At 35.5% G+C, this 25844-nt stretch overlaps 3 protein-coding genes, 1 long non-coding RNA gene and 1 pseudogene across 8 annotated transcripts; 3 read left to right on the plus strand and 2 right to left on the minus strand.

Moving 5' to 3' along the window:
* Positions 1–809: 809 nt before the first annotated feature.
* LOC123215232 lies at positions 810–4330 on the minus strand. 3 transcript variants are annotated; one of them, XR_006501991.1, is made up of 6 exons: positions 3996–4330; positions 3027–3082; positions 2549–2687; positions 1945–2088; positions 1647–1793; positions 810–1134 (listed from the first exon to the last, which is right to left on the minus strand). It is a non-coding gene; the product is annotated as an uncharacterized LOC123215232 (long non-coding RNA). The 3 variants fall into 3 exon arrangements; XR_006501990.1 differs by lacking the exon at positions 810–1134 and adding an exon at positions 2878–2931 and having other exon boundaries at positions 1555–1793; XR_006501989.1 differs by lacking the exon at positions 810–1134 and having other exon boundaries at positions 1555–1793.
* Positions 4331–5362: 1032 nt separating this feature from the next.
* LOC123217150 lies at positions 5363–7713 on the plus strand. Its single transcript, XM_044637948.1, has 3 exons — positions 5363–6363; positions 6692–7234; positions 7316–7713. Exons 1-3 carry the CDS (start codon positions 5446–5448, stop codon positions 7418–7420), a joined length of 1566 nt encoding a protein of 521 aa, XP_044493883.1. The 5' UTR covers positions 5363–5445; the 3' UTR covers positions 7421–7713.
* A 98-nt stretch (positions 7714–7811) lies between these two features.
* LOC123217151 (probable receptor-like protein kinase At5g24010) lies at positions 7812–9522 on the plus strand. The gene has a single exon (XM_044637949.1). The coding sequence runs from the start codon at positions 7896–7898 to the stop codon at positions 9330–9332; it is 1437 nt and encodes a 478-aa protein (XP_044493884.1). The 5' UTR covers positions 7812–7895; the 3' UTR covers positions 9333–9522.
* Positions 9523–11479: 1957 nt separating this feature from the next.
* Positions 11480–15434, plus strand: LOC123217148 (annotated as a pseudogene).
* LOC123217145 (guanine nucleotide exchange factor subunit RIC1-like) lies at positions 15401–24912 on the minus strand. 3 transcript variants are annotated; one of them, XM_044637940.1, is made up of 23 exons: positions 24577–24910; positions 24393–24500; positions 23990–24138; positions 23387–23468; positions 22835–23250; positions 21920–22352; positions 21605–21828; positions 21106–21301; positions 20798–20943; positions 20551–20725; positions 20368–20421; positions 19580–19759; positions 19357–19469; positions 18865–19047; positions 18273–18330; positions 17705–17764; positions 17572–17613; positions 17345–17472; positions 17115–17250; positions 16958–17035; positions 16372–16488; positions 16093–16155; positions 15401–16002 (listed from the first exon to the last, which is right to left on the minus strand). In XM_044637940.1, exons 1-23 carry the CDS (start codon positions 24721–24723, stop codon positions 15916–15918), a joined length of 3375 nt encoding a protein of 1124 aa, XP_044493875.1. In that variant the 5' UTR covers positions 24724–24910; the 3' UTR covers positions 15401–15915. The 3 variants fall into 3 exon arrangements, with proteins under 3 accessions (XP_044493875.1, XP_044493877.1, XP_044493876.1); XM_044637941.1 differs by lacking the exons at positions 15401–16002; positions 16093–16155 and adding an exon at positions 16812–16829 and having other exon boundaries at positions 16440–16488; positions 24577–24912; XM_044637942.1 differs by lacking the exons at positions 23990–24138; positions 24393–24500; positions 24577–24910 and adding an exon at positions 23783–23905.
* Between the last annotated feature and the right edge of the window lie 932 nt (positions 24913–25844).

The raw sequence follows: 25844 nt of genomic DNA on the forward strand, positions 1-25844 counted from the left end.
CGGACTTCAAGCAGAGTTCATGGATTTTTGCTTAGTTAAAAAGCAACTGAAGTCAGCAATCCGAAAGCCATAGCTGTAATCTATTCTACGGGCTGCATTTCTACAAACAGGAGCTCGTGAGTGTCAGTCAGAGAGCGGTTGTTGAAATTTGGCCTTGTCAGTTTGAAAGCAGTTAGTGAACCCCACCACTTTCACTTTCTCGATATTGTCATCTATAATCATCATCTCGTGAACCTTCCCACGCCTCACGCCACTATCGCCGCCCCACTTCACGGGTAAGAAAAAACTGATAATGGTGGGACCTTTTCATCATTTTTATACCTATCCTTGGGAATATTCTTTGGAGTTCATCCAATCAATGAGTGGAAAAATTTTATAAGCAAAGATTGGATAATGGTGGCGCCATTACCACCGCAAGTTCTTGTACATTCATTCACGAGACTTTGCCTAACAGTATTGTTGAATTGAAATGAAACTTTTTCACCCACTGATGCTCTTCACATGACTCCTTTCCATGTGTTTTAATTGACATTTGTCTCATTCTGTAATGGGGTCAATTCTAAACGACTAACTATAAAATTAGTACTTTGTATCTCAATTTATGGATAAACATTCTTCATTCAATGGAATGATCTACAAGTTGGTATTTCATCTTAATCGTATGCAAAATGAAAATATAGTTAATAATTGACTTTAGAAATTTTAATGTTAACATGTTAAGTTATATTATTTATATACTATTATATTAAAAATAAAATAACATAAATATTCTTTTACTCATTCCATTGTAACAAATCATTTCTCTCGAATTCACCAATCTTCGTCCCGTTGAAAAAACCTATTATTTTCTTTCTTTGTCAATTATCTCAAATCAATTTTCAAATATAAGTTGAAATTCTAAAACCAATTTCCACCTGATCATGGTCTGGTTTGCTTGCTTAGCCGTGCCAACCAGGGAAGCTAAGCTAGTGACAATGACAACCAAGCTCAACAAGAAGACTCCCTTGCCGGCACTGCTTCCATCAAGCTGGAAATGCTAACTCTGCTCTTACCAGCTTATCCTTTGTCTTAGCTCTTCTAATCACGTTGTTGTCTCTGCTTTCGCTGCCAACCATGGTCTCCACATGGTTCACGCTTATTTTCATGTCCAAACAAATAAATATCATTGAATCTTATATCGCTGTAAACTTAAACAATAATTATTTGAAATTATAATGTAAATACAAGATAATTACTAATAAAAATTAGACGATATAATAACAATTATTTATAATATTTAAAACTTTCATCAAAGTTAATTTTTCTTTTCCTTAAACATAACTTATTATAACATTTAAAATTGTAATTAAAAACTTAAAAAACCCTCTTCTTTCAGCTAATATTTTTTTTATAATGACAATTATGAATGTCAAAATATCCAAATAAATTATTTAATTAATAATTGTGACTTTTATGAAAGCAATAATTTTCTTTTTCAATAATAGTCTTTTCCATCGCTTTTTTATTGTTGATAAAAACTGTAAACCTATAATTAACATATATATATATATCCACTTGATTTAAAATTTATCTTTTCATTGTAAATAATAAAATTACATAATGACAAAACACATGCACGAGAGATAAGATTCCTCGATAACATGTACCTAACTAGTTAATTAGAAATCACAAGCTCATTTCTTTCCTTGAAGCATTCATGAAAACATTCATGACGTAAGGAAGACTTAATGCAATCTCTAAGTAGTCACGGGGGTTATTCTACCATTGTCCTCTACCAAATCCAAATATAAGTCCTGAAAAGTAAGAAATTAAGGTCACAGAATATAAACTATTCATTAGTGTGTTTCCAAACAAGTGGCACATTTAAAAATAACAATCTCATATCATCAAAATATTTAGAAAATATAGATCAACACATAGCTGAATATATTTGAAGGAAATTACCCTTAGAAGCCAAACAAAAATTGGGGAGAACTGCCCAAGTTCAGAAGCCATAGTCCTTCCTCCTGTGGCTCTCACACGTACATGCTTTGTCATTTGAGTGACCAAAGAAATACAATCAAGGGCAGCTTCATCGATTCCACCCATCTGTACATAAGAAAGACAATTAAACGACTATTGTTGCACAAGTCCATGGAAAGAAAACCCCACAAAAAAAGGTAGTAAGTTAGAAAAATGCATTGAGTCACATGACAACATGAATCTATTTAGAAGAATAAAGGAATTTGCATACGTGGCCCTAAAATGATTGTAAATGAACATGCTAGATAAAAGGACAGCTAAGGAAAATATCTGAGTGTTGTATGTCACCTGTAAATGAGTAAAAACCAGATTTCAGATGATTAGAAAAAGACAAAAAAGTAACCATCAGAACAGTCATATAATATTCTTACTAATAAATAATTTCAAAGAGAAGCTATAAAAATGGTGCAAGACCAAATCATGCAGCCTCCAACTATATCTTACGGGCTGTGAAGCGCTGATTTGGAAAATTACTGTCATTGTAATAGAGAGTGAAATCAAACTGTTTGATCATAAGCATCAATACCTTCACTATCTAATAGTAAAACATTGTACTTAGTTCCATCAAGCGCACTTCTCTACAAAGGTGAACTTCACAACCATAGTCCTTTCGTACATGGGCTGTAGGTTGATGCTACTTGAAATCCACCACTCCTCCCAAGGAGCTGCAACATGGTGAACTCTAATTTAAAATACTATCCATGTAAAAAGAATGTTTTATGGTACTATGATAAGGTTAAAGTAGCAAACATGAATCAAAATGATACTACCCCGAAGCAAAATCTAATATCATTAGAGTTAAATATTTCAGATACAAATGTAGGTATAAACTGGAGCTCCATATGTCTTTCCTACCCAATTATATTTGATGCTAAAGGAGAATGGCATCACATTCTTGTACAGTGCTTTCTGACATACAAGCATTAGATAAGAAAGAATGAGAGGCCATATTAAGAATAAAATTGGAAGAGCATCTAACAACCAAGGGTATTGGAAGCAATTACCTCAAACCAGACATGAGCAATATGTTCAACCTGTGAACATCACAAGGGCCAACGACCTACAGCAAAGAATATCTTTAGAAGGAAAGAGCTATCTTCATTCAAGTAAGCAAACATGTAATACCAGCCTAGGCAGCCCTTTTTCTATTAGAAACAATATTTTCAACATGCTTTCTGCTATTTGATTGTATGGTTTTGAATATATAGAAAGTTTAGCTATCCAGTGCACAAGCACTCTATAAAAAGCCAAAACATTTTAATCAGTTTAAGAAAAGCACAAAAATGAGAACCAACTAAACCTACCATGATCATATTGGACACCAGGCAAAAAAAGTTGTTCTGTACTCAATTTACATATGAACGTTTTCCAGTTTAATTTAGATTTGCAGCACCGTTTTAACAGAGCCAACTCACCATAATCGTTGAGATATTAGCGTTTACATAAGAAGTTTAAGCCTTGAACCTCAATGCGTCTTAGTTTATGCCACTCATAACCGGAAAATCACAAAGCTATCTATAGAAGTTAATGACCTCACAGACCAAACACAAAAAGCAAACCATATCCCAACAATTTCACTTGCAACTAAAAGCAACAAAAGAAACACCTAATAATAGCATAAAGGTTGCACCTTGGTGAAATTTTAGCTAAAATCAACACATTCCAAAAATACAAACCCCTTTCACAACTTCACATACGGATATGTTCACTTCAAAGTAACCAACAAAAATTCACCACGAAATTATTTTCGCAAACTCGAGGCCATCCAAGAAAATGTAGCCAAAATTGCCACTTTTTTTGCTTCCTAAAGCAACAAAATCACTTCAAAACCCTAATTACACCACTCCTAATCCCGAAAACCCTAGACTCCACAATTTCACGCATAAAACTATCAAAAGAAAAAAAATGAAAACAATTTCATTAAATTAACGATAAGAAACACAAGTTCACCAGATTCAAGATAAAGTTGTTACCCTGGCGAGCGCGACCGCGCAGACAGAAATTACACCAATGGGCTCATTGATGAGCTGGATCGCCGCGACTGCCCAGGATCCATCCGGAATTTTCCTTTCTCATCGTAGTACACAAATCGGATCGGCCTCGCCGGACCGATAACCGAAGACAAAATAGACGGAAACTGTGAAGGTGACGGCGATGAATTAGATTGTGATGAGTCACTGGAGTCTCTTCTTCTTTCGAATAATCTTTGTTTTTGTTTTGGTTTTGGTTTAGAGAGTCAGCCAGTCAGGAAGTGAGCAGGTTTTAAAATTGGGGAGGGAAAGTGTGAGGTCAAGCGACTCAAGCCATCCAGGTCAAGATTGGTTTCGGCGTTTATAAAATAGTGTTAAAGGGAGAAACCAAATTACAACTTTGGACAAGAATTTTGTGGTATAAAAGTCAATGAGTGAGGGTATTTTAGTCATTGTATCGAGGGCAGACTCCCTTAGAGCTTGGTAACAGAACTTACTAATTTCGTTTTCCAAACTAAACAATGAAAATTACCTAAATATCCTTTTATATTTTAAGCTGACCAAAAACAATGAATGAAAGTACCGTTAGATTCGAAATGAGTATTGTTTAAACAAGCCCAAACATTACCATGAGATAACAAGTCCTAATTTAAATACGAATGAAAAAAACCCCAAACTCGAATAGGAATAAATAAACTCTAAAACGATGTTGTACAACTGAGTCTTGAAACAAATTAGAACGATCCTAAGCCAAAACACACAAACACAAGCTAAGTGCAAGTCAATCACAAATACTAAAATTATAGAGCGAGTTGAACATAAACACATATTCAATGAGCTCGACAACCTGAGTCTCTACTCAGTGAAAATGAGTATAATTTTATTAGAGTTTAGCTCAGTTCGGTTTGTATTTAACCTTAAATGAAAGGTGGAAATGTGTTGTTTTTAAAATTGGACGGTAGAAAGTGTAATTTAAATAAAAAAGGGATGGGCCATAGTGTATTTACCATTTAATTTATAAGAAAACTGATAGTGTATGTTCCATAAATAGCTCACCATGAAACGTAATTTTAAATTTTAAAATTAAATGAGAGTAGAAACGAAAATATACGTTAAGATAGAATAGAATCTAATATATGTGTCGTTGTCTTGTCACATTTAGAATATTTTTTGATAAATAAATCAGTTTGAGATGTAGAAAGTATCGGATAAATAAGGGACTATATATAAAAGGAGTCTCTGGGAAATATCATTTTCCTAGAGTCTTGGATGCACAAGAATTCTGATCTATGTGTTGGCACCTCATCTCTCTTTTCAAAATTTGTTTTGCCTTCTGAAATCCGAATCCTGATAGATTGATAAAATAATTTATTTCAATATTGGTGAGGTTGGTGTTGTGTTCTCTCTTTCTTTCTTTCTTAATTTGCATAAGTAAATCTCCATTGAAACAACCATGAGAAGCCCCCCAAAAGAGCTTGCAGATGGTGGTTCAAGGGATTTCATCTCGAATTCATATTTAAGCTCTTGGACTCTTCCAAAAATGGTGATCAGCTTCATCATCGTAATCTCTCTTCCCTACTTCTTTTATTCATTAAGGTTGTTATACTCTTCAAATCCACCAAAACAACAAACAGTAATTCACGACATCCAACAATCTCAATCTCAACCTCAACCTCAGCCTCAGCCTCAATCTCTTCCTCGGCTTCCAAGCAATTCCTTACCAAGGCAAGTATCATCAACTCGGAAACTCGAGACGTCCCCGGCGGAGAGAACAAGCCTCAAGCATATAGTTTTCGGCATTGGAGCCTCGTCGTTCACATGGGAACGAAGAAAAAATTACCTCAAGTTATGGTGGAGACCGAAACAGATGCGAGGCCATGTTTGGTTGAACAAGCCTGTCAGATACACTGCTGAGGATCGTAAATCTTTACCACCATTAAAGATCTCTAGCGACACATCGAAATTCGATTACAAACACCCATGGGGTACGCGGGACGCCATTAGAATGTCGAGAATTGTCTCAGAATCGCTGAGGTTAGGCATGAAGGACGTAAGGTGGTTCGTAATGGGTGACGATGATACAGTTTTTATTGCAGATAATTTGGTTAGGGTTCTATCCAAGTATGATCATAATCAGTTTTATTATATAGGGAGTCCATCAGAGACCCATGTTCAGAATTTAAATTTTTATTATGGCATGGCATTTGGTGGTGGTGGATTTGCCATAAGTTATCCATTAGCCAAAGCTCTGGAGAAAATGCAAGATCGTTGCTTACATAAATATTCGTTTTTATATGGCTCTGATGCAAGGGTCCATGCTTGTTTGTCTGAGATTGGTGTTCCTCTCACCAGAGAACAAGGATTTCATCAGGTTAGTTTTTCCTTTCTGGGTTCTTCAGTTTCATTTAATTTACAAAATCTATTTCAGTTTGGATAAATTATAATCTCTGATAAGATTCACATTCAAATTATTCACAATATTTAAATCTAGGTAATCAAAATCACAAATTCAAAACTTGCCATGCCATGTCACCATATCTGGTCATGGTACTTTGTCCTAAATTAGACAAGCTTACAATAAATAACACTCATTTCCGCCGTTAAAGGTCTGCCACAATTGCAAATGAGCCAATCCTTGTCCTAACTGAATAATAAAAAAATTTAATTTTTTCATTTTTTGGTTGAATAATACCAAGTAGTTTGATCTGCACGGCAACATTTTCGGCTACTTGGCGGCTCATCCGATTGCACCTGTAGTGTCTTTCCACCACTTAGATTTGATCGAGCCTATCTTCCCGGACATGGACCGAGTCGATGCTATAAGGCGCTTAATGGTATCAATGAAATTAGACTCAGCAGCCCTGATTCAACAATCGTTTTGCTATGACAAAAAGCGGACCTGGACCGTGTCAGTATCCTGGGGCTATGCTGTGCAAATAATACGGGGCATAATTCCGGCGAGTGAAATAGAAACACCGGAGAAAACCTTCATGGATTGGAATTCAAGAGGGGACGCCAGTGCATTTGCATTCAAAGTCCGCCCACTTAGCATCAACCCTTGCCAAAATCCATTTGTCTACTTTCTTTCCAACGCACTGTACAATGCCAGTACTAATCAAACTGCCACTGAGTATACTCGGTATTGGGTACCCACCCCACCTTGTGCTTGGAAGATTCCTAACCCTTCTAAAATTCATAGAGTTCAGCTTTTCAAGAAACCTGATCCCCATTTATGGGACAAGGTACGTAATCATTTTAACTCTTTTATCTATCACAAATTTATTGACTCAGTAAAGGAAATTGATTTTTGTTCTTGTCTTCAGTCTCCGAGAAGAAATTGCTGTAGGATCTTGCCGAAGAAGAGGAAACGCACCTTGAGAATTGACGTGGGTGAATGCAGGGAAGATGAGAGTGTTGACGTTGGTTGACCAGATTTTGTCAGTCAGTACGAGATAGGACATGATCTTAATCGAAGTTTTAAGATCTTTTAGGTTTGATATCTGTGTTGATGACGATGGTTCAAGTTCAACTCTTAGAAAATTTTCGTTCGACATACGAAAGAAAATTTATACATGTTTGTAGGATTTTTTTTTTTTTGTAAATTTTCAAGTTCGTGTCATAATTATTCCTAAACTTAATTTATAATTTTTTCTTATATCATAGCTTAAATTGGCCAAGGGCAAGATTTAACATCTACGAAACGCTGCGTTTCGTATTGCATTGACTCAGTCACTGTCAAGGACAGAAGTCAGTCCGCGGAAGACGCATTTAAGGTTTGCTTGTAACAGCTGTCAGAACACGTGGACCCGAACCGAGCCGTCGCGAAGTCTTCGACTCAATTACACAAAATCAGAAACTCGCGTACTTATTCATAAATCTGTAACAATTTTGTTTCTCTTACTAATGCTCATGGAGATCTTCCACAACACTCATTCATCTTTCTTTCTCTTGTTTTTTTTTCTATCATATCTCTGTGCATTTTCTTTTTCCCTCTCGTTCTCTCCTATCGACAACTACCTCATTGACTGCGGCTCCGCTGTGGACGCTATCATAGACAATCGCCGATTCGTTCCCGACTCATTTCGCTCAAACTCACCTTTGTTTAGTTCCTCAACTCGGTCTGTCCAACTCAATGGCCCCGGCTCCAGTTTACCCCAAATTTATAACTCTGCTAGGGTTTTCGACAGACCATCGAAGTATGTTTTCAAGATCAGAGATCAGGGGACACACATGGTACGGCTCCATTTTCACCAATTGAATTCTTCGGAAATCGATTTTGCTGATGTTAAGTTCCATGTTTTGGTTAATGGGTATGTCGTTTTGAGTAATTTTAGTGGGGGTCACAACTTGTTAAGTCCGAGGGTTAAGGAATATTTGATCTTTGTTCATGATGAGCAGCTCGTAATTAAGTTTTTGCCTGCTAGAAAGTCGAAATTAGCGTTTGTTAATGCCATTGAAGTGATATCTGCACCTAAAGATTTGATTTTGGATACTGCCCAGTTTGTGAATTGGGATAAAATTGAGAAATTTGATGGGTTAAGTAGACAAGCGCTTGAAGTTATGCATAGGGTTAATGTGGGTGGTTCTAAAGTGACACCTTTTAATGACACTTTGTGGAGGACTTGGTTACCAGATGATGAATTCTTGAAATCTGGTGATGGATTAAAAAGGGTGTATTTTAGTGGTAGGATTAGGTATCAGAGGGGAGGGCCAAGCCGCGAAGTTGGTCCTGATAATGTGTATAACACTGCCCGAGTAATTGTTAGCACGAATGCTTCAATTCCTAATTTGAATATGACTTGGGAGTTTCCTGTTGTTGAAAATTATAAGTATCTGGTTAGGTTGCATTTCTGTGATATTGCTAGTATCTCTGTTGGTTTGCTATTTTTCAATGTTTATGTTAATGGGAATTTAGCATATAAGGATTTGGATCTTTCTTACCTTACTGCTTATACATTGGCTTCTCCATTTTATATGGACTTTGTGGTTGATGTTGATCACTCGGGGGTTTTAAGTGTTAGTGTTGGACCATCAGAAAAGAGCTTGGATCATGCTGTTGACGGTATTCTGAATGCAGTGGAAATCATGAAGTTGAATAAGTCTATGGGTATTCTTGATGGAGAGCACTGTGCAGGGTTGATCTTGAATAGTTGGCCAAGGGGAAATACTGGGATTTTGGTTCCTTTGGTTGCTGCTGTGTGTATGATCCTAAGTTTATCTGCATTTATGCATAAGCGGCGGAATGGGGTGAAGAACTCTATGGGATGGCATAAACTGCCTACAGATGTGCCTGAAATGAATCCAAAGCATGGAAATCAACACATATCAGTAGAAATGTGATGACTTTCTTTTTTTTTCAAAAGAACTGCGATGCTGCTTCTTACTAGTCAACTACATTTTGTTGTATACACTTTGTGTATAAGATACAATAGATCAGTATTTGCAATCCGTATGCTTGGAAAGTGCTGTTTTGTGAATTTGTATGTAAGTTGTACCAATATTAATCAGTATATTGTCTTTTGGAATTTCATTATTTTGCATTTCGCATATTACAGTGTTTGCTGGAGCAGAGAGGCCTTTGAATTTGCAGGTTTGTAAATAAGATATTAGTAATATAATGTAAGAAATGGAGGAGTAAGTATAGTTGTAGTGGGGCTATCTTCTTCTAAATACTAAAACAAGCATTGAACAGGCCATTGCTGTTGTTTATATTAGGTTTTTGAATTTGCAGATTTGTGGATAGGCATGGTATGATATCTAAGTGTAGTTGAAGTTGACTTCTTTAAATACTAAACAAGCATTGAACATTAGGGTTGTCACTTGTCAAAATTGTTCACGAGATTTTTCGTCACCAACTTTAATTTTAAGTAAGTTTTGCGCAATACTTAATTAAAAAAAGAAATGAGATAAAACATAAAGTGATTCAGTCCATCCCATAGTTATTACCTGAAATGTGAAAAGGAACAACAAAACACTTGCTACATCAAACTTTACTAGATCTAAGCAAGCAACACCAGAATGAACTTCCAAACCTACAGCAATAGTCAAGATACAGAGCAAAGAAATGAAAGAAATAACGACCGAAAGTACTGAAAAATTACAAAAAAAAAAAAATCTAAATTCAAGTTTTAATACAAGAACAATACATGCCAGCTTTATACAAGAACCATAACAACCCTCAGATCTAACATACGACAATGAGAGAAACCTAAATCATTCACCATGGGTTCGAACAACACCATCTCATCATTAGATCTGTTGCGAAATAATTGAAGCCCTAGGTCATCGAGAGGATGAGAGAAATTTCTTGTAAATTGAAAATGAGAGAGGAAGCAAAAATATTTTTCCACTGTTTTGCCCTTTTTTTTTTTTACCCTTTTTAAACAAATCGTTAGTAGCCATTAACTTTGTTAAGAAAATTAATATTTTTTAGTAATACATAAACTTTTTTATGGTCTTTTATATTTATAAGATTTACAAAAAAAAAAATTATCATCTCTACGAGGATTTATCCCTAAATATAATTAGGGGGGTTGTATATCTTTTCTTTATTCTTAAGTATAAAAAGATTATTCTAATAAAATATTTTTATAATATATTATTATCAATAATAATATGATAAATAATATAAAAATATTTTAATTATTATCTCTATTTTAAATATTAAAATAATTTTAATTTTATTATAATTATATTTTTATTTATTTATAAATAAAAATAATCTTATTTTTAATTACTATAAAAATATTTTAAAATAATTATATTCAAGATATTTAAAATAATTAATCAAACATAATAATAATTATTTTATATTTTTTAAAATTTAAATAATTTATATTTAAGATAATGTTTTAATTTCGACAAATACACTCTGCCTGGTAAATTTTAGTTACTATAGAAGCCACAACCACACGGCAGCACACGTCCAACTGACCTCCACCCAATAAATATTTATCCATGCACGAGGCAGACTTACGTTAAAAAAATAAATGCCTAATTGGTGACTATTAGTTTTAACGGTGGTAATTTTGTCACTTTACCACCAATTTTTTTCATTTTTCATCATATTTATTTTTTCTAATTTTCTTATTTTTCTTGATATTTTACCTCTTTCCTATCCTCCTTACTTGTTTGCTCTTCTCTAATTTTACTTTCATTTTTTTTTTTCTCCTTGTAAATTTTGTCTCTTTAAGTTGTCAGCCACGTCATCAAAAGTTGCGTGAAGCTGGCATGAGCTAAACAAATCCACGTGTCTCACAAGACCCACACCCTATAATCATGTCAACCTCTTAAACTTGCCACGTAATACTTGTACTTAATTAAACAATAAAATTATGTACGAATCCTAAATAGCTTAAATTTAAATACCGACGTTAATCATGCTTCCTAATCCTTCCTCCATCATGAAATGCACAAATCCGAGCATCTACCTTTTCACATGCATTAAATTAATATTTACAAATTCTCTCCTATATATACAGTCATCACGCTTACAGTCTCCACAAATATTTTCCTCTATAATTAAGTACCGAGAGGAAGAGAAAGAGAGAGAGAGAGATGGCTTCATCTGATGGAAAAATACAAACAGTTCGCACTGCGATGAAGCTGCTGTTGATGGCAGTGTTTTTGGGCACTCTCATGATATGGATCATGATGCCCACCAGCACTTACCGCCAAACATGGCTGCCACATTTAAGATCAAAGTATAATTTTTCAAAGTTTCTTGGAGTACAAGGTTAGAACACACTTGAAAACTTGATCTCACAATTCTGTAACATCGATCGTGCCCTAATATCTATTCTGTTAGCGATTTATGATATGCGGTTTTGTGTTACAGGTGCAACGCTTTTGATTTACACCTTTCCCATTCTCTTCATCGCTGTCTTCGCCTCCATATACCACTATATTGGAAAGAATTTGAATGACTATACACTGGAAAGGTAACCAGCCTTTTAGCTCTTTCGATGGGAAATTGAAAACACTTTAATTATGGCTGATCTTCTTTTTCTTTTTTTTTTAATGGTTTTGAATCATCAGCAACGACGGCAGAAAAAATATGTTGGCCTTATGGAAAAAGCCGATGCTTATAAAAGGTCCTCTAGGGATCGTTTCTGGGATAGAGCTAGGGTTCTTTATCATGTTCATCGCACTTCTGATTTGGTCGCTCTCGAACTACCTTCACAATGGCTTTGCTCTTATCACTCCACAGTCAGCGGCGAAGAACGGAGAGCAACTGTAATTTTAAATACTCTTAACAACTACTTATAGCACTTAGATTTTCTCTTGACAACATTAATTAAGAAATCTTGGTGTTGGTTATGGCAGATGGCAGGCAAAGTTGGACAGTGCAGCATTGAGGCTGGGTCTCGTTGGAAACATATGTCTGACATTTCTCTTCTTTCCGGTGGCACGGGGATCGTCGGTGTTGCCACTTTTTGGCTTAACGTCGGAGGGTAGCATCAAGTACCATATATGGCTTGGCCACCTCGTCATGACATTCTTCACCGCTCATGGCCTTTGTTACATCATCTATTGGGCTGTTACCAATAATATTTCAGAGGTAATTAATTCTTTTTATATAAATATATCTTTACATTAGTCATGTAATTTTTGTTTTTTCCATCTCTGGTTCCTTTTCCCTTCCTTTCCGGGAATAATAGTTTTCTTGCCCTTCTCTCTCTCTGAGAAACAGAATACCATACGGCTTTGAAAGACTTCGTTGTTAGGCACTAAAAATCAACAATATTACAAAAAAAAAAAAAATTTATAAATTCTATTTGTAATAATTATATAGTATTTATTTTATAATTATGAAATGTTAGAATAATACAAAAAGAAAAATCAATAAAATTTATTCAAAATATTCGCAAATTGTTTTGAATAGGACCCACAAGTCGACTTCTGTAGTTCTCTTTTTCTTACTTGCTGCTTTCGTGGGCTATGAATGCGTCATCGCTGATGTGGTATTTTGTTAATCAAGAAGTGTTTAAATGTAATTTCCTTCTCTCTTTAGACAAAAATATTAAATGCAAATAATTTTTTCGTTCCTATTTTATTTGCTTTTTCGACACACTTTTTCTTGTGAAAGTGAGAAAATAGCACAGTTCTTGTTTTCATCATAGTGGCTGTAACTTTGCGGACAGAACAGGAAGAATCTTGTCTTCTGTGTAGGGTCAGTTTGACATCGGAGTTCTTGACCTTCACATTTTCTTGGGCCTGATTTTCCACTACCTATGGACCACCTGATTGGCAGAATTCACTTTGGCCCGATTTCAAAGACATACGGGACACCACCACTTAGTGGCGGCCACCGGCCGGCCCCATTAGTGTCTGAAATCTTGTTTGATAATAAGATTATGCACATCATATGACATGATAACAGAATATTTTGGTAATATGTCAAAAAACAAAAAAAAAAAGACTGTGGCTTATTCGTTTTCAGTCGAATCTAATTTAATGATCAAGGCAGAGTAGTTTTTATTTTAGGTGAGTGTAATGGGCTAAGGATTTATGGTGGTTGATTTAATGCAGATGGTAAAATGGCCTAAAACTGGAATTTCAAACGTTGCCGGAGAGGTATCTTTGGTCGCCGGTTTAGCGTTGTGGGCAACAACCATCCCTCGGATACGCCACAAATTCTTTGAACTCTTCTTTTATACTCATCACCTCTACATTCTCTTCGTGGTGTTCTTCATTTTTCACGTTGGCGTCTCTTACGCCTGCATTATGCTTCCTGGCTTCTATCTCTTCTTGGTCGATCGTTACTTAAGATTCTTACAGTCACGACAAAGTGTTCGTTTAGTTTCCGCCCGAATCTTGCCATGTGAAACTGTGGAGCTCAACTTCTCCAAAACGCCTGGTAAATTTGCTTTCCTTACGTGTCTTACTACAGTTGGTGATTTTGATAATAAAAATATTTTATTTCATTTGTTTACTAGGGTTGAGTTATACTGCGACAAGCATTATGTTTGTGAACGTGCCAAGCATTTCGAAGCTGCAATGGCATCCTTTTACTGTTTCTTCCAACAGTAATTTGGAGCCACAGAAACTCAGTGTGATCATTAAAAGTGAAGGAAGCTGGTCCAAGAAACTTTATCAGATGCTTTCATCGCCTTCTCCAATGGATCGTCTCGAGGTCTCTGTTGAGGGACCTTATGGACCCGCTTCAGCTCATTTTCTGAGGTTTGCACTTCAGCTTTTGCATTTTTATTGGCGTTTTAAAAATATCACTTGTTGTCATTGTTCATAATATATATAATTATTTTTGGTAGGCATGACACACTTGTGATGGTGAGTGGAGGCAGTGGCATCACTCCTTTTATCTCTGTGATTCGAGAGCTCATCTTTGCGAGTTCAACAGTCAAATGCAAGACCCCACAAGTAATTTTAATTAGCTCATTCAAGAACTCTTCAGACCTCACCATGTTAGATCTTTTACTTCCAGTTACCGTAACCCCACTTGATTTTTCCAATTTGAAACTGCAAATTGAGGCTTATGTAACAAGGGAGAAACAGCCTGCCACAGAAAACTCGAAACGCCCTCGGGCCATATGGTTCAAGCCTGAAGCAACGGATGCACCCATAACTTCAATTTTAGGCCCAACAGCTGGCTGTGGCTTGGCGCAGTAATATCATCATCATTTGTCATTTTCCTCATCTTGATTGGGATAGTTAACACCTACTACATTTATCCTGTTGATCATAACACCAATAAGATTTTCTCCCACTCTTTGAAAGAATTCTTTAATATGTTATTTATATGTATCGGCATAGCCTCGAGTGCAAGTGCAGCTGTGATTTGGAACAAGAAACAAAATGCCATGGAAGCCAAACAAGTACAGAACATGAACGGAACAACCACAGCTGGGTCGCCAGGCTTTTGGCTAGATAATGGTGATACAGAACTGGAAAGCCTTCCACACCAGTCTCTTGTTCAAGCTACCAATGTGCACTATGGGGAAAGACCTGACCTGAAGAGTAAGTTCCTTCTTTGTTGCCATTTATATAATCAGTAAAATCTTTGTGCCTACAAACACAGCTGATTGCTTTATGGTGGGCGTGCAGGTATGCTACTCAATTGCAAAGGCTCCAGCGTTGGCGTTCTGGTTTGCGGACCGAAGAAGATGAGACATGAAGTTGCAACCATTTGTTCATCTAGTCAGGCAGATATTTTGCATTTTGAGTCTATTAGCTTCAGCTGGTGATTTGCTCGTCTTCTGCCAACGATGGTGCCACTTTAGGGGTACTTGAACAGGGAGGGTGCAGGATAAATTGATGTGCCATATACACAGTTTGTGTTTAATTTTAGCAAATAAAGGTGTAGAAGAATAAAACTGTTTATTTCCATTTTTTTCCGAGTGTAAAGTTTTCAGGGCATCTCTTAAAGAATTTGCCCACAAATAAAAAAATAATAATAATAAAAGTTCAATATCTTTCTTATTATTAGAGGTCTGGCACTTACATAGAGATGGGTTCTAATAACATATGGGTCATTTCTATAAACTAGATGAATTAAATGTTAAATAGTATGATCTATACTGGTACGACTCAAATAAGAAGCCACAGCAAAAAAAAAAAATTCCAGTTGTACAATGTAAACCTAGCGTTCTAATCGGGCAAATTGCTTTTCATTTATTTTTTATTAATACAACGACCATTATACAAAATCTAAAAAATATGAAAAAAGAAATAAAAATTCCTCCAGAACATTTCAGTATGCCTTTGCTCCTTACCTACACGAAAACTTGTGACATTCCCATCTCTTGATTTCCAGGTCAGTAACTTCTGTTCATCTGTTGAAATGGACAACTGAGTACTCGGTTCACAGGAAAGCAGCATCTCATTAGGATAAAAAGAAAAATACTCTCATTAGCCCCAGTGTGTTGTAAAACAGGATAAGGCTTCACTTAGTTTCAGACCATCTTCATTTCTCTTCTGTATGTGCAGCAGATGGAAGTCTCTCCTCCAAGGCTTCAAGCAGATCTTGGTACTCAGCGAACGTGGGATAGGACTGAGATAAGTAGATAAATAAATTGTAAAATGTACTTTTATAAATTGACGATTTAATTCTCATGATGACCAACATTTTAAAGACACGTACCTGTAATGTAAAGGCATATGCTTTCCATAACCTCATATCATGATGAAAAAGATCAAAAAGGACCTGCATAAAACCAGAAGAAAAATCATAGTATGCAACCCCAATTTTCATGATTGAGGTAATGGTTTAGGGAATTTAAAGATGTTAACAATGCATCCATAATCTAATGCACAAGGTTGTAAAGGTATGTTAAGCAGGCCTTCAGAAAGCTCGAACTGGAATGACAGGTATAGTTAGCTTTGGCAAGTACCAGACTTCTGTTGGATAAATCAATTATACCTCAGATCGTCTTAAAAGAGTGGCGAGAACAACTATCCACTCCTTGAACTTGACAGAGCACATATGAGCCAAGAGAAATTCTGCATCCAACCTGCTCTGCAATGTACCCATTTGAAGCTGTAAAAGAGAAAAAAGAGGGAGAGAGAGGGAATCAATCAGAAACCAAATGAAAAACTAAATAAAAATTGTTAGTGGTTTTAAATACACTGAAAAATCTTCATTTTGCACTCATTTTTTAGTACAGCTATTTGGCTTCATGTCACCCAATAAGAGTCTTTCTCTCCTTTCTCAAAGTTAAGTATATTGCGACTTTTTCCTTAATTACTCAATAGGCATTTAAAATTATATCTTAAGACAATAATCAACTCAACTATTGAATAAAAATCATGAACAGAAAAGAAATTTAGGTTTGACGTTGAAGAGATGAGAATTAGGCATACACGCTCCAACTAGTTGTCCTGTTTCGGAGAAAAATTTGTAATAAAAATACGAACTTTAACTTATGCAAATCCAATAACTTAAGAAAGCAGAAGCAAACTCAAAAAGATGATTGGGTACAAAAGAGAGATCGACACTAAATTGATACCTTTTGCCCAATTAGTTCGAGCCCTGAGGCAAAATTCTCTAAGCGGGCACTGCCATATCTTTCTCGTTGAAGATATTCCTGCAGTAATTGATAGCAAAGCTCTAAGATCACTTTAATCTATATCACAGCCTTAATGGACATTATAAGTTATTCTTACCACTAAATCAAACTGAGTGCCTTTTACAAATGCAACAAGCTTGGAAAGTTCTTTTCCCGACATCAAATAGCTAGCATGACTTACTAAGATGTTCTTAACAGAAGCTAAATTAGGACTCTGCTCCTTGAATGAGGTGCTGTCCAAAAGAAGAAAAGTGCAGTGAATATAATTGGGAATGTTAAGATGTCAGGTTCAGATGCATGCCAAACATCACAGGATTGCAAATTAACCTTTTATCCAAAGATGGACTCCCGTAACTAGAAGGAAAACGAAAATAGCCCAAGAATCTGGGCGATAATTTTTCTGAATCAGTTGATGATGGTTCAAATTCCCTTCCAGATCTCAGTAAGAATCTCACCTAAACATCAAACATTTATACAAAAAAAAAAAAAAGAAAGTTATTAACCATATAAATTTCCAGTTGAGCAAAAATCAATTATCATGTCCAAACTGATACCAGCTCCCCAGCGAGTTCGTATAAACATTCATCAAGTGTTGCCTGCATAGTATTAGCAACCCTGGTCAGAGTTAAGTCATGAAGCAACAATGAAGAAGAGAACAAAATTAGAAACCACAAGAATATATCTAACCTGTAATAAGCGTAAAGCACAATATTGACTGACAGCAGGACCTTCAAGTTTAGAAATCACCTGTGACAATCATTTTGGAAATGAAAAGATTAAATTTTTTCTTAGCAGTTTTCCAGCTTTAATGCACACGTAATCACATTTTTTCACTGCAATTTATAACACAAAAAGAAAAATAGGCTTCTGATTCCCACTTCTTGTTCATGACTCCATAACACTATTTATTTCCTCCAACCAACATGAAAACCCACTCCTTATACGAATTACAGTCTATCATGAAAATAGTTCAAAGATTTCAACCTAGAAATGCCATTAGTCAGTGATGTGTATATTATCAATAGCCAATTAAACAGCATTCCCACCTGATAATGAAAGAAGACTGACAGAAAGATTTTCAACTAGGGAGTGTAGACTGTACCGAACAGCAATTCTCACTGGTACAGTGGAAAAATTGACATGTACTGTTTTAATTGCACAGAGACATGAAATTGCTAACATTCAGGGGGCCTAATATATTGAAGCAAGAAGATAGTAACCCTTCCTCAGCCAAGAGAGAGATTTTAAATCTTACAAGAATATAGCAAGCTGCAGTGCGATACCATCTCCGCTGGAAGCAGTCCTCAAACAACCTAAATAACATATAATAAACACATTTTAACTTTTTTCTTCATTGTCTTCCCCTTAAAACACAACATATAGCAAAAATAATGTATGAAGAACATATGAATACTTGCTTCACAAAAATAAATTTCAAGTCCGGCAATGTTCATAAAACCTCACACCAGCCCTTTGGTGAAAAAGACTGTCTACAAATCTTTACAGAAAACCAAAAACACTAATTAAGATTTAATCAAAACTCCATTTGTTTCTTCAATCAAGACTTCATCTGTACCTTAGGTCAGCAGAATCAAACAGAGAATAGCAGCAAAAAAAAAGGCTTTGGCAAGTTCTGTGAAGGTTTTTCTTGCTTGTTTACGTTAAACACCTGCATGACTTGAAGGAACTCTATGGGAAAAAATTCTTGTCAAACCACCTCTAACTTCAACTTTTGGCACATTACAGTAACCTCAGTTTGTCCAGATACACAATTTCCTAAATATATTTTTTATGATACCCTTAAGCATGTGGACAAAACCAAAAACAATTATTAACAAGAAGCATACTCTGTTGATCTTCCAGCAGCAGAGAACAAGTCTGACCAATGTCGACCATCAGTTTTTCTTGCAACACTGACAACGACATTAAGGTACTCAGGAAAATTTCTAATCAAATCACAAGCCCTCTCCAAAAGAGAGAAGTTGGTAGCACGTTTAGGGATTGAGATGTGGTTCTTGTTTATATTTTCCCTGTAGGAAGTTAACATCTAGATTAGATAAACACGATATATGCAGACAGTAAAGGAATGTACATAGCAAACAAGAACAGAGAATAAAATGGTCAAGCAGAAGCCCAAGAAGATACATGCCAATGTCCAACACAAAAACCATGGAAAAAGTTATTAACTTTGTGAATCAAACTAAAGAAAAACAATGGAAAAACTTAATAACTTTGTGAATCAAGATAGTCAGGCACACATCTTTCAAATTTGGGGATTCATGAAAACAAAAAAAATTAAAATCACACATACATTCCATCTTCGAACTGACAAAACATACCTGGTAATTTCAGCATCAAATACAGTAAAAAGAAGCCACTCCAGACAATGTGAAAAATGAGGCTTTTCTGCAGATAGCTGCGCCAACCGTAAAGCCTCCACAATTTTGTCCCTCTGGAAAACCATAAATGAAAAGTAATTGAAAAAAAAAATCTTTCACTACTAGTACAAGGTCAAGGACCTCTTATATACAGGGAAAAAAAAAAAACCTGCACCAATGATACCTGAAGAAGATGCCGAAGTAGGCAATGCAATATAGTTTGTGCTTGAGGAGTTGGTTCAAAACATGGAAACTCCGTGCATGCTGAAAATGACAGTCTCTGGGAAATGCCTACAACAACACCAGCATTTGGAAGAAGACCCACAGGATATACCTCACGGTCAAACTCCAACTCCGGGTCCAACTAAAAGCCAAATATCAAGTTACTTTACAAAGACAGACAGAACATAATGACCACTAACCAGATAAGAATACCTTAATTTCAACAGATTCATTTTTCAAAGGTTTGTTATCTTGATTTCCAAAACACTAATGGAATACCAACAGCTAAATCAAGCACACATAATATTTTATCAATGATCAAATAAGATGCAACCTGGAACGTAGATACTGCCTTCATTAACAAAGGTAAAGGTATAAAATCGTAATGCTATCAAGAAGAACCAGAAGCTAAAAAGGAGTCTGTTTACCATCCTAAATAGAACAAGAGCACTCATTTCAATTACCATCAAATAAATCCTATTAACACCACTTAGCATCCAACAATAGGGGGAAAAAACAGATCCCTCTTTTATTTTTTATTTTTTATTTCTGATTATTAGTTTCTGGTTTTATTTAATTTATAATCATCGGCTACCTAAAAACTTATTAGATTAAGACTATATCAGATATCAAAACAATATATATATAAAATTGAAAAAACAAACACTACAGATTCTGTCATGTCCTTCTCAGACCTATCTGCAACATTCCACAATATAAACAGCCTTAACCAAAAAAAATTACACATACTTGCAAAAAGTCCTCCTGCTTAAAAGGGTCAACACCTGAAGACGGATACCAAACCTGTAGAAATGAGCTTACAGCAAGAATCTATATCAGAAAAGTACAAATGGAAAAAAAATAGAGAAAAAATATTTACAAACCAACACAGAGCCTTAAGGGGGAAAAAGATGGAACTTAACAATTGGTTACCTGCATCCCTCGGTAGCCATAATCCAACCATGAAACTTCCTCAATTAGACTCATCTTCTCCTCTGATTGACCACAAGTAACCCAAAATAGTTCAACAGAATTGGTAAGTTCCCTTTCCCTTCCATCATCTAAATCCAGTAGTGAAAGCTCCCCAGTGGCTCTCAGTATCAAACATCTAGCAACACATGAATCCATTCAGTGGCATATATTTCAAATGAAATCCTACTTTTCATTTGTAGACTCATACCTTGCAGGCTCCCTGTCAAATAAATCTTCTTCAGATGAAATATGTTTCTTTAACATACTTTCTCCAGTAAACTGATCGGGGATAAAACGCATAGCAGTTGGGTGGCTCTTCGCAGTCATGATTGAAAGTTCTCGTACTGTAGAGAGCTGTTTGTCATTTAATCACTTAAAAACACATGAAGAATAAAGATTCATCAAAGCACTCTCATTCAGATTGCACAGTGAAACTTCATGAGCAGTAAAACTATATGAATAATAATGTCAACATTATAATTATTCCCATTGAGTAACACTAGAATAAGCTGTTACCTGTAGGTCTGGAGTGTTAGAAGGTGTCAATTCACCAAATAATTTCACATGGAATATGTGGACATCAAATGGGCGATAAGTCACCAGTATATAATCTTGGTAAACATCCATCACCATTGGTTTTGCAAGCAAAGGTTTCCGACAGAGTAGTGAGCTCTGATCAAGATGATATCTAGGATAAAAAAGCAGTTCATACCTAAAATGAAACAAACATTTAAATACTATAAATATCCACCCTTTTTAAAATAATAATAAAAAATAAAAATGCTCCATACACGAGGAACAAAATGTGCAGTACCACATACAGAAGTAAAAAGACATTAATCCTGAGAGATCCGCATGGGGCAAATAGCAGCCAGCAGACCAGTGCCAAAACTCATCCAGGCATTTTGACACTATACTTCCATATATATTCATAACTTATTATAATATTTAAACAGATAAAGCCAGCCTCTAAAGAATTATCCATAAAAGAAATAAATGGAATAATATAGCTCACGTGTTAGAAGAATCAATGTAGTTGCAGACAGCAATAATATTTCCCAGCCACAGCAAACCTTTGCACTGAATCCTCTGTTCCTGCATGATATCTCCAAACACTCGCCACTTTTTCAGCCGTATATCATATAATATTAACCCATGAAAACCAGCAACAGCTAAGTGCATTCCATCCTTGCTAGCTGCCACATGTTGTACAGGCCAATTCTGGGAGATATAAGAAACCTGGGCCAAAGCAAATGCATATTAGAGACATCCATTTGGTAATGACAAAAAATTATTGTATTAATTATAGTTTGTAGTTTTGGTGCATAACTGGAAGGTTTAGGTGCAAAATTTTAAGTTCATCAGTGTCTTCGGACTGCACAACTAATAACCTATCTTCACCATAAATTACTTGACGGACATATGCCATGCCAGATACTCCTCTGTTAAGGCAAAATTTGCCAAAGGAAAATGCAAGAATTCGCTCTGAAGATCCTTCCTCAATTGCATAAAGCCTATATCCATATTTATCCCACTGAACCTGTGAGGTGCCGCTCATTAGTGGCTCATATATGCAGTCTTGGTTAGGCTTCACAACTGGAGAAGATACAGAGCTTAAGCCAATCTGACGGATTGTTGACATCAATCGACACCCAGAAACAGACCACACAGTAAGTCCTCTTGACCTCCACCCAACAGCAAAAGCAGAATTATCAGGTGTCCATGCAATACAACTGACAGAACCAGTATCATCCATTGCATAACTGCAAAATACAAGGCAAATCAAATACATTACTCATTCACTTTTTTCTTTACCTTTTGCCTTTTATTTTCATTTTCATTTTTTCATTATAACCACTATTCAGATAAACCATGGATAAAACAGGCAAAAGTTCCACTGACTTAAAGCTTTCTATAGAGTAGGTAACGTAACAAAAAATTGGATGAATCACAAATTCATGGACAAATACCTTCATCCATACCCCAATCCATTGATTATAAGATAACTGTTCCAGCATATATACTAGAATAAAGTTAAATCAGAACCAACCAACACACAGATTTAAAGAACATATTTGATTGAAGTCAATGTACACAATACAGACCAAGAAGAAGTAAATATTCTTTCAAAAACCTTAGATTAGGCATACCAGAGTTTTACCTTCAGAAACTCATAAAAACTTCAATAAAATATAAGATCTACAATTCAAAAAACTAACATGTTAGCCCCAGTTTACTGCCTTACCCCCAGTCATACAAAGACACAGTACGAATGAGAGATGCAGAATCTGCCAGGTCATATAGCTCAACAATCCCCCTTCTGGTACCAACAGCAAGGATTTGTTGCTCTGATGCCACTGAAGCACATACAGCATCACCAGAACCCAACTCTTTTTCAACTTTAATAAATTCAGGTTGCTTTAAACCTTTCTTGCTTATAGAGCATGACATCAGTTTTCCATCAGAATATAGAACAAGAAGCAATCTCATTGAAAAGCAAAGCTCCAGCTGGATGATAGCACATGTTCTGGAGACTTTGAGATCAGGCACGAAAGCTCCTGAAGTCTTTGCAGAAGCATGACCATTACTCAGAGAATTTGGTAAGAGTGACACAGTGCTGCTATCATATGGAAAGTGATTGAGTTCAAATGCTCCACAGAACTGTAGAAAAGAGTACCAATAATTTAACGGGATATTACAAAATAAACCAAGCTAAATGAAATAAATAGACTAATACTTTGAATTAGTGCTATTTTACTGTATGCTCAAAATCACTAACATGAAATATTTAGATTACCTCTCCCTTCCATGAGATTCTATATAAAGATCCATCAGAAAGTCCGAGTAGCATATGTTTGTTATCACTCACAATATTGCTCCTAAAGAAAAATCATATTACAAGAAGACTAGCAGGATCAGACTTTAGAAGAATTGCATACAAAATCAAAGCATAAACAAATTGGCCAATATACGTCACGTCAATCAACCAAAAGCAACATACAAAAAATAAATGATTGATCAATCAGTTTTTTTCTAAAAATCAGTGTCAACACTAGCTCCCTGAGATACATCCATACAGTACGTCTCTTTTTCTTTTCACTCTGTGCTAATGAGAAAACCAGAACAAAGAGGTGCTTACTCATTAAAAAGCTCAGTAAAGTGTTTGACATACAAAACAGAGGAGAAATTTTACCATCATTTACGTGTGACTATGATTTTATTGTGTTTGGATTGCCCAATAACCACACAGGATGTGAAAATTGTATGCTACCAATCACCTCCCACAAACTTTCCTCAGATAAGGAAGAAGAAATCACTTAAATCAAATTCTACATCCTTAAAAATTTTAATTCAAAAGAGAAATCAAGCATCGCCTAAACTAAATAGCATGGGTACTTACACTGAAAAGCCCTTTTCTGCAAAAGGCACCTGCTCATTGAGAACAAGAAATATATTTGCCACAAACAAACCAGAAGGATGTTTTCCTCCAATTTTTAATTTTTTCTCTGTAAACTGGACCTTGAAAATGTGAAGAAATAAAGATGACGTCTGCCAGACAAACAAACAAAAACACAAATTAAGCAATAAAGGCATTGCTTTATAGCTAATTAGCTGTTATAAAGAAAATAAAAGTTAACTTCAACGTAATCAAAATAAACACTAGACTACTAACGAAGCTACACCAATCAGTTAAAACTGATCACTAAATTCAAAGAAATTCACTCTAATTAAAACAATGTCAACGTTATTTTAACGCAATGTTCACGGAATTACATACAAAACCAAACCATCCAGAAACTTACAATTACAGCGATCAATTTGCCATCGGGGCTCCACACAGCCTGCAAATTCTCTCCTTCTCTCTGCACCGATTCTGAATCCCTCTTATATTTCCCTAACCTCACTTTATGCTGTAAATAAACCCCGATTTTACAAATTAAAAACATAAAATCAAGAGCCCTGAGTAGACAAATGAATTAAAAATACCTGCGAGGAACTCCACAGCTCGATATGAGAAGGAGAGACAACGAGTAATAAGCCATTGATGACTTTCAAGTATATGATCCGTTGAGACGACGGACACTGTCCTTGCTCCAGTGGGATCACCTGTGGCCATCCATACGACATGTACATTTTGGTCGTCTCGATTGAGTGTGTTGCTACAGAGATCTATGAATCATTAGATCTGAAATATTTTTGTTGAAATGGTGGATCTCATCTTGCTTCGTAGACCCACAGCGATGATTCTTAGTTTTTCATTTTTACCTTTATTTGTATTTTAGCTTGAAGAGAAAACAGACGTCCTACTTTCCCAGTTTGACTGGACTTGACTTCGGATGGATATTGTAAGACTCCATTAGGCTTTTTATTATTGGGCTCAGCAAAAATAGTACTTAAATGGGATTTGACGTTGGGCAGGACCCAAGAATTAAAAGCTGGTCGCTAAATGCCCCAACTACTTTTTGAATCAGAACTCTTTTGACCTAATTACAAGGCCCATCAAATAAATAAAATCAAATGCTGGAACTTTGAGTAATCTACAATTCTGTCGATAATTTGGTGACTCCATTTGTTGTGCCTCAAAGACTACTGGTTTCGATGTTATCGAAAACAGAGAATATCGGCCAAGTCATTTTAATTGACTTGCTTATTAAATGAAGAAGGTTGTTAGTACAATTGGCTCGAAACTAGAAGCATGTCCGCATCATCAAGCAGCATGAGAAAGAGACTAAAGAGTAGAAAGACGACAACCACAAAAATGACAGAGCATTATGAATCCAAATAAATTAGTCAAGAAATAGAATAGAAGCCCACGATGAAGAAGATAAGATAATAGTCAAGGAGGATTTGTGGGTGAGCTAGACAGAGATCAAACATTTGGGATTTTAAATTGGGTCCCCTGTAATCAAAACTATAACACTTCTTTATTTCGCATCAAACTTTATCAACAAACAGAAAATTATACTTTGATTCATTTTGGGTGCACCACACCTAACCCTCCTATTCCTTTTAAGGACGGATTTCAGTGTTTTTGAAATTTGATTAGACTTCAATTTGGTGGGTGGGATTTTTGCAAATATTTTATTAATAAATAGATTAATTAATTATTTAAAATAAATATAGTTGGATGATATATATATATATATATATATATATATATATATATGATAGATGAAGCTTTTGGTTCAAGTTTTAAATATTAATTTTTCATTTATTTTATTAATTGGGTTAAACCCGATGTTTTTTCTAATCTA

This window comes from Mangifera indica, chromosome 5, assembly GCF_011075055.1.
Source record: "Mangifera indica cultivar Alphonso chromosome 5, CATAS_Mindica_2.1, whole genome shotgun sequence".
In the NCBI taxonomy this organism is placed as follows: domain Eukaryota; kingdom Viridiplantae; phylum Streptophyta; class Magnoliopsida; order Sapindales; family Anacardiaceae; genus Mangifera; species Mangifera indica.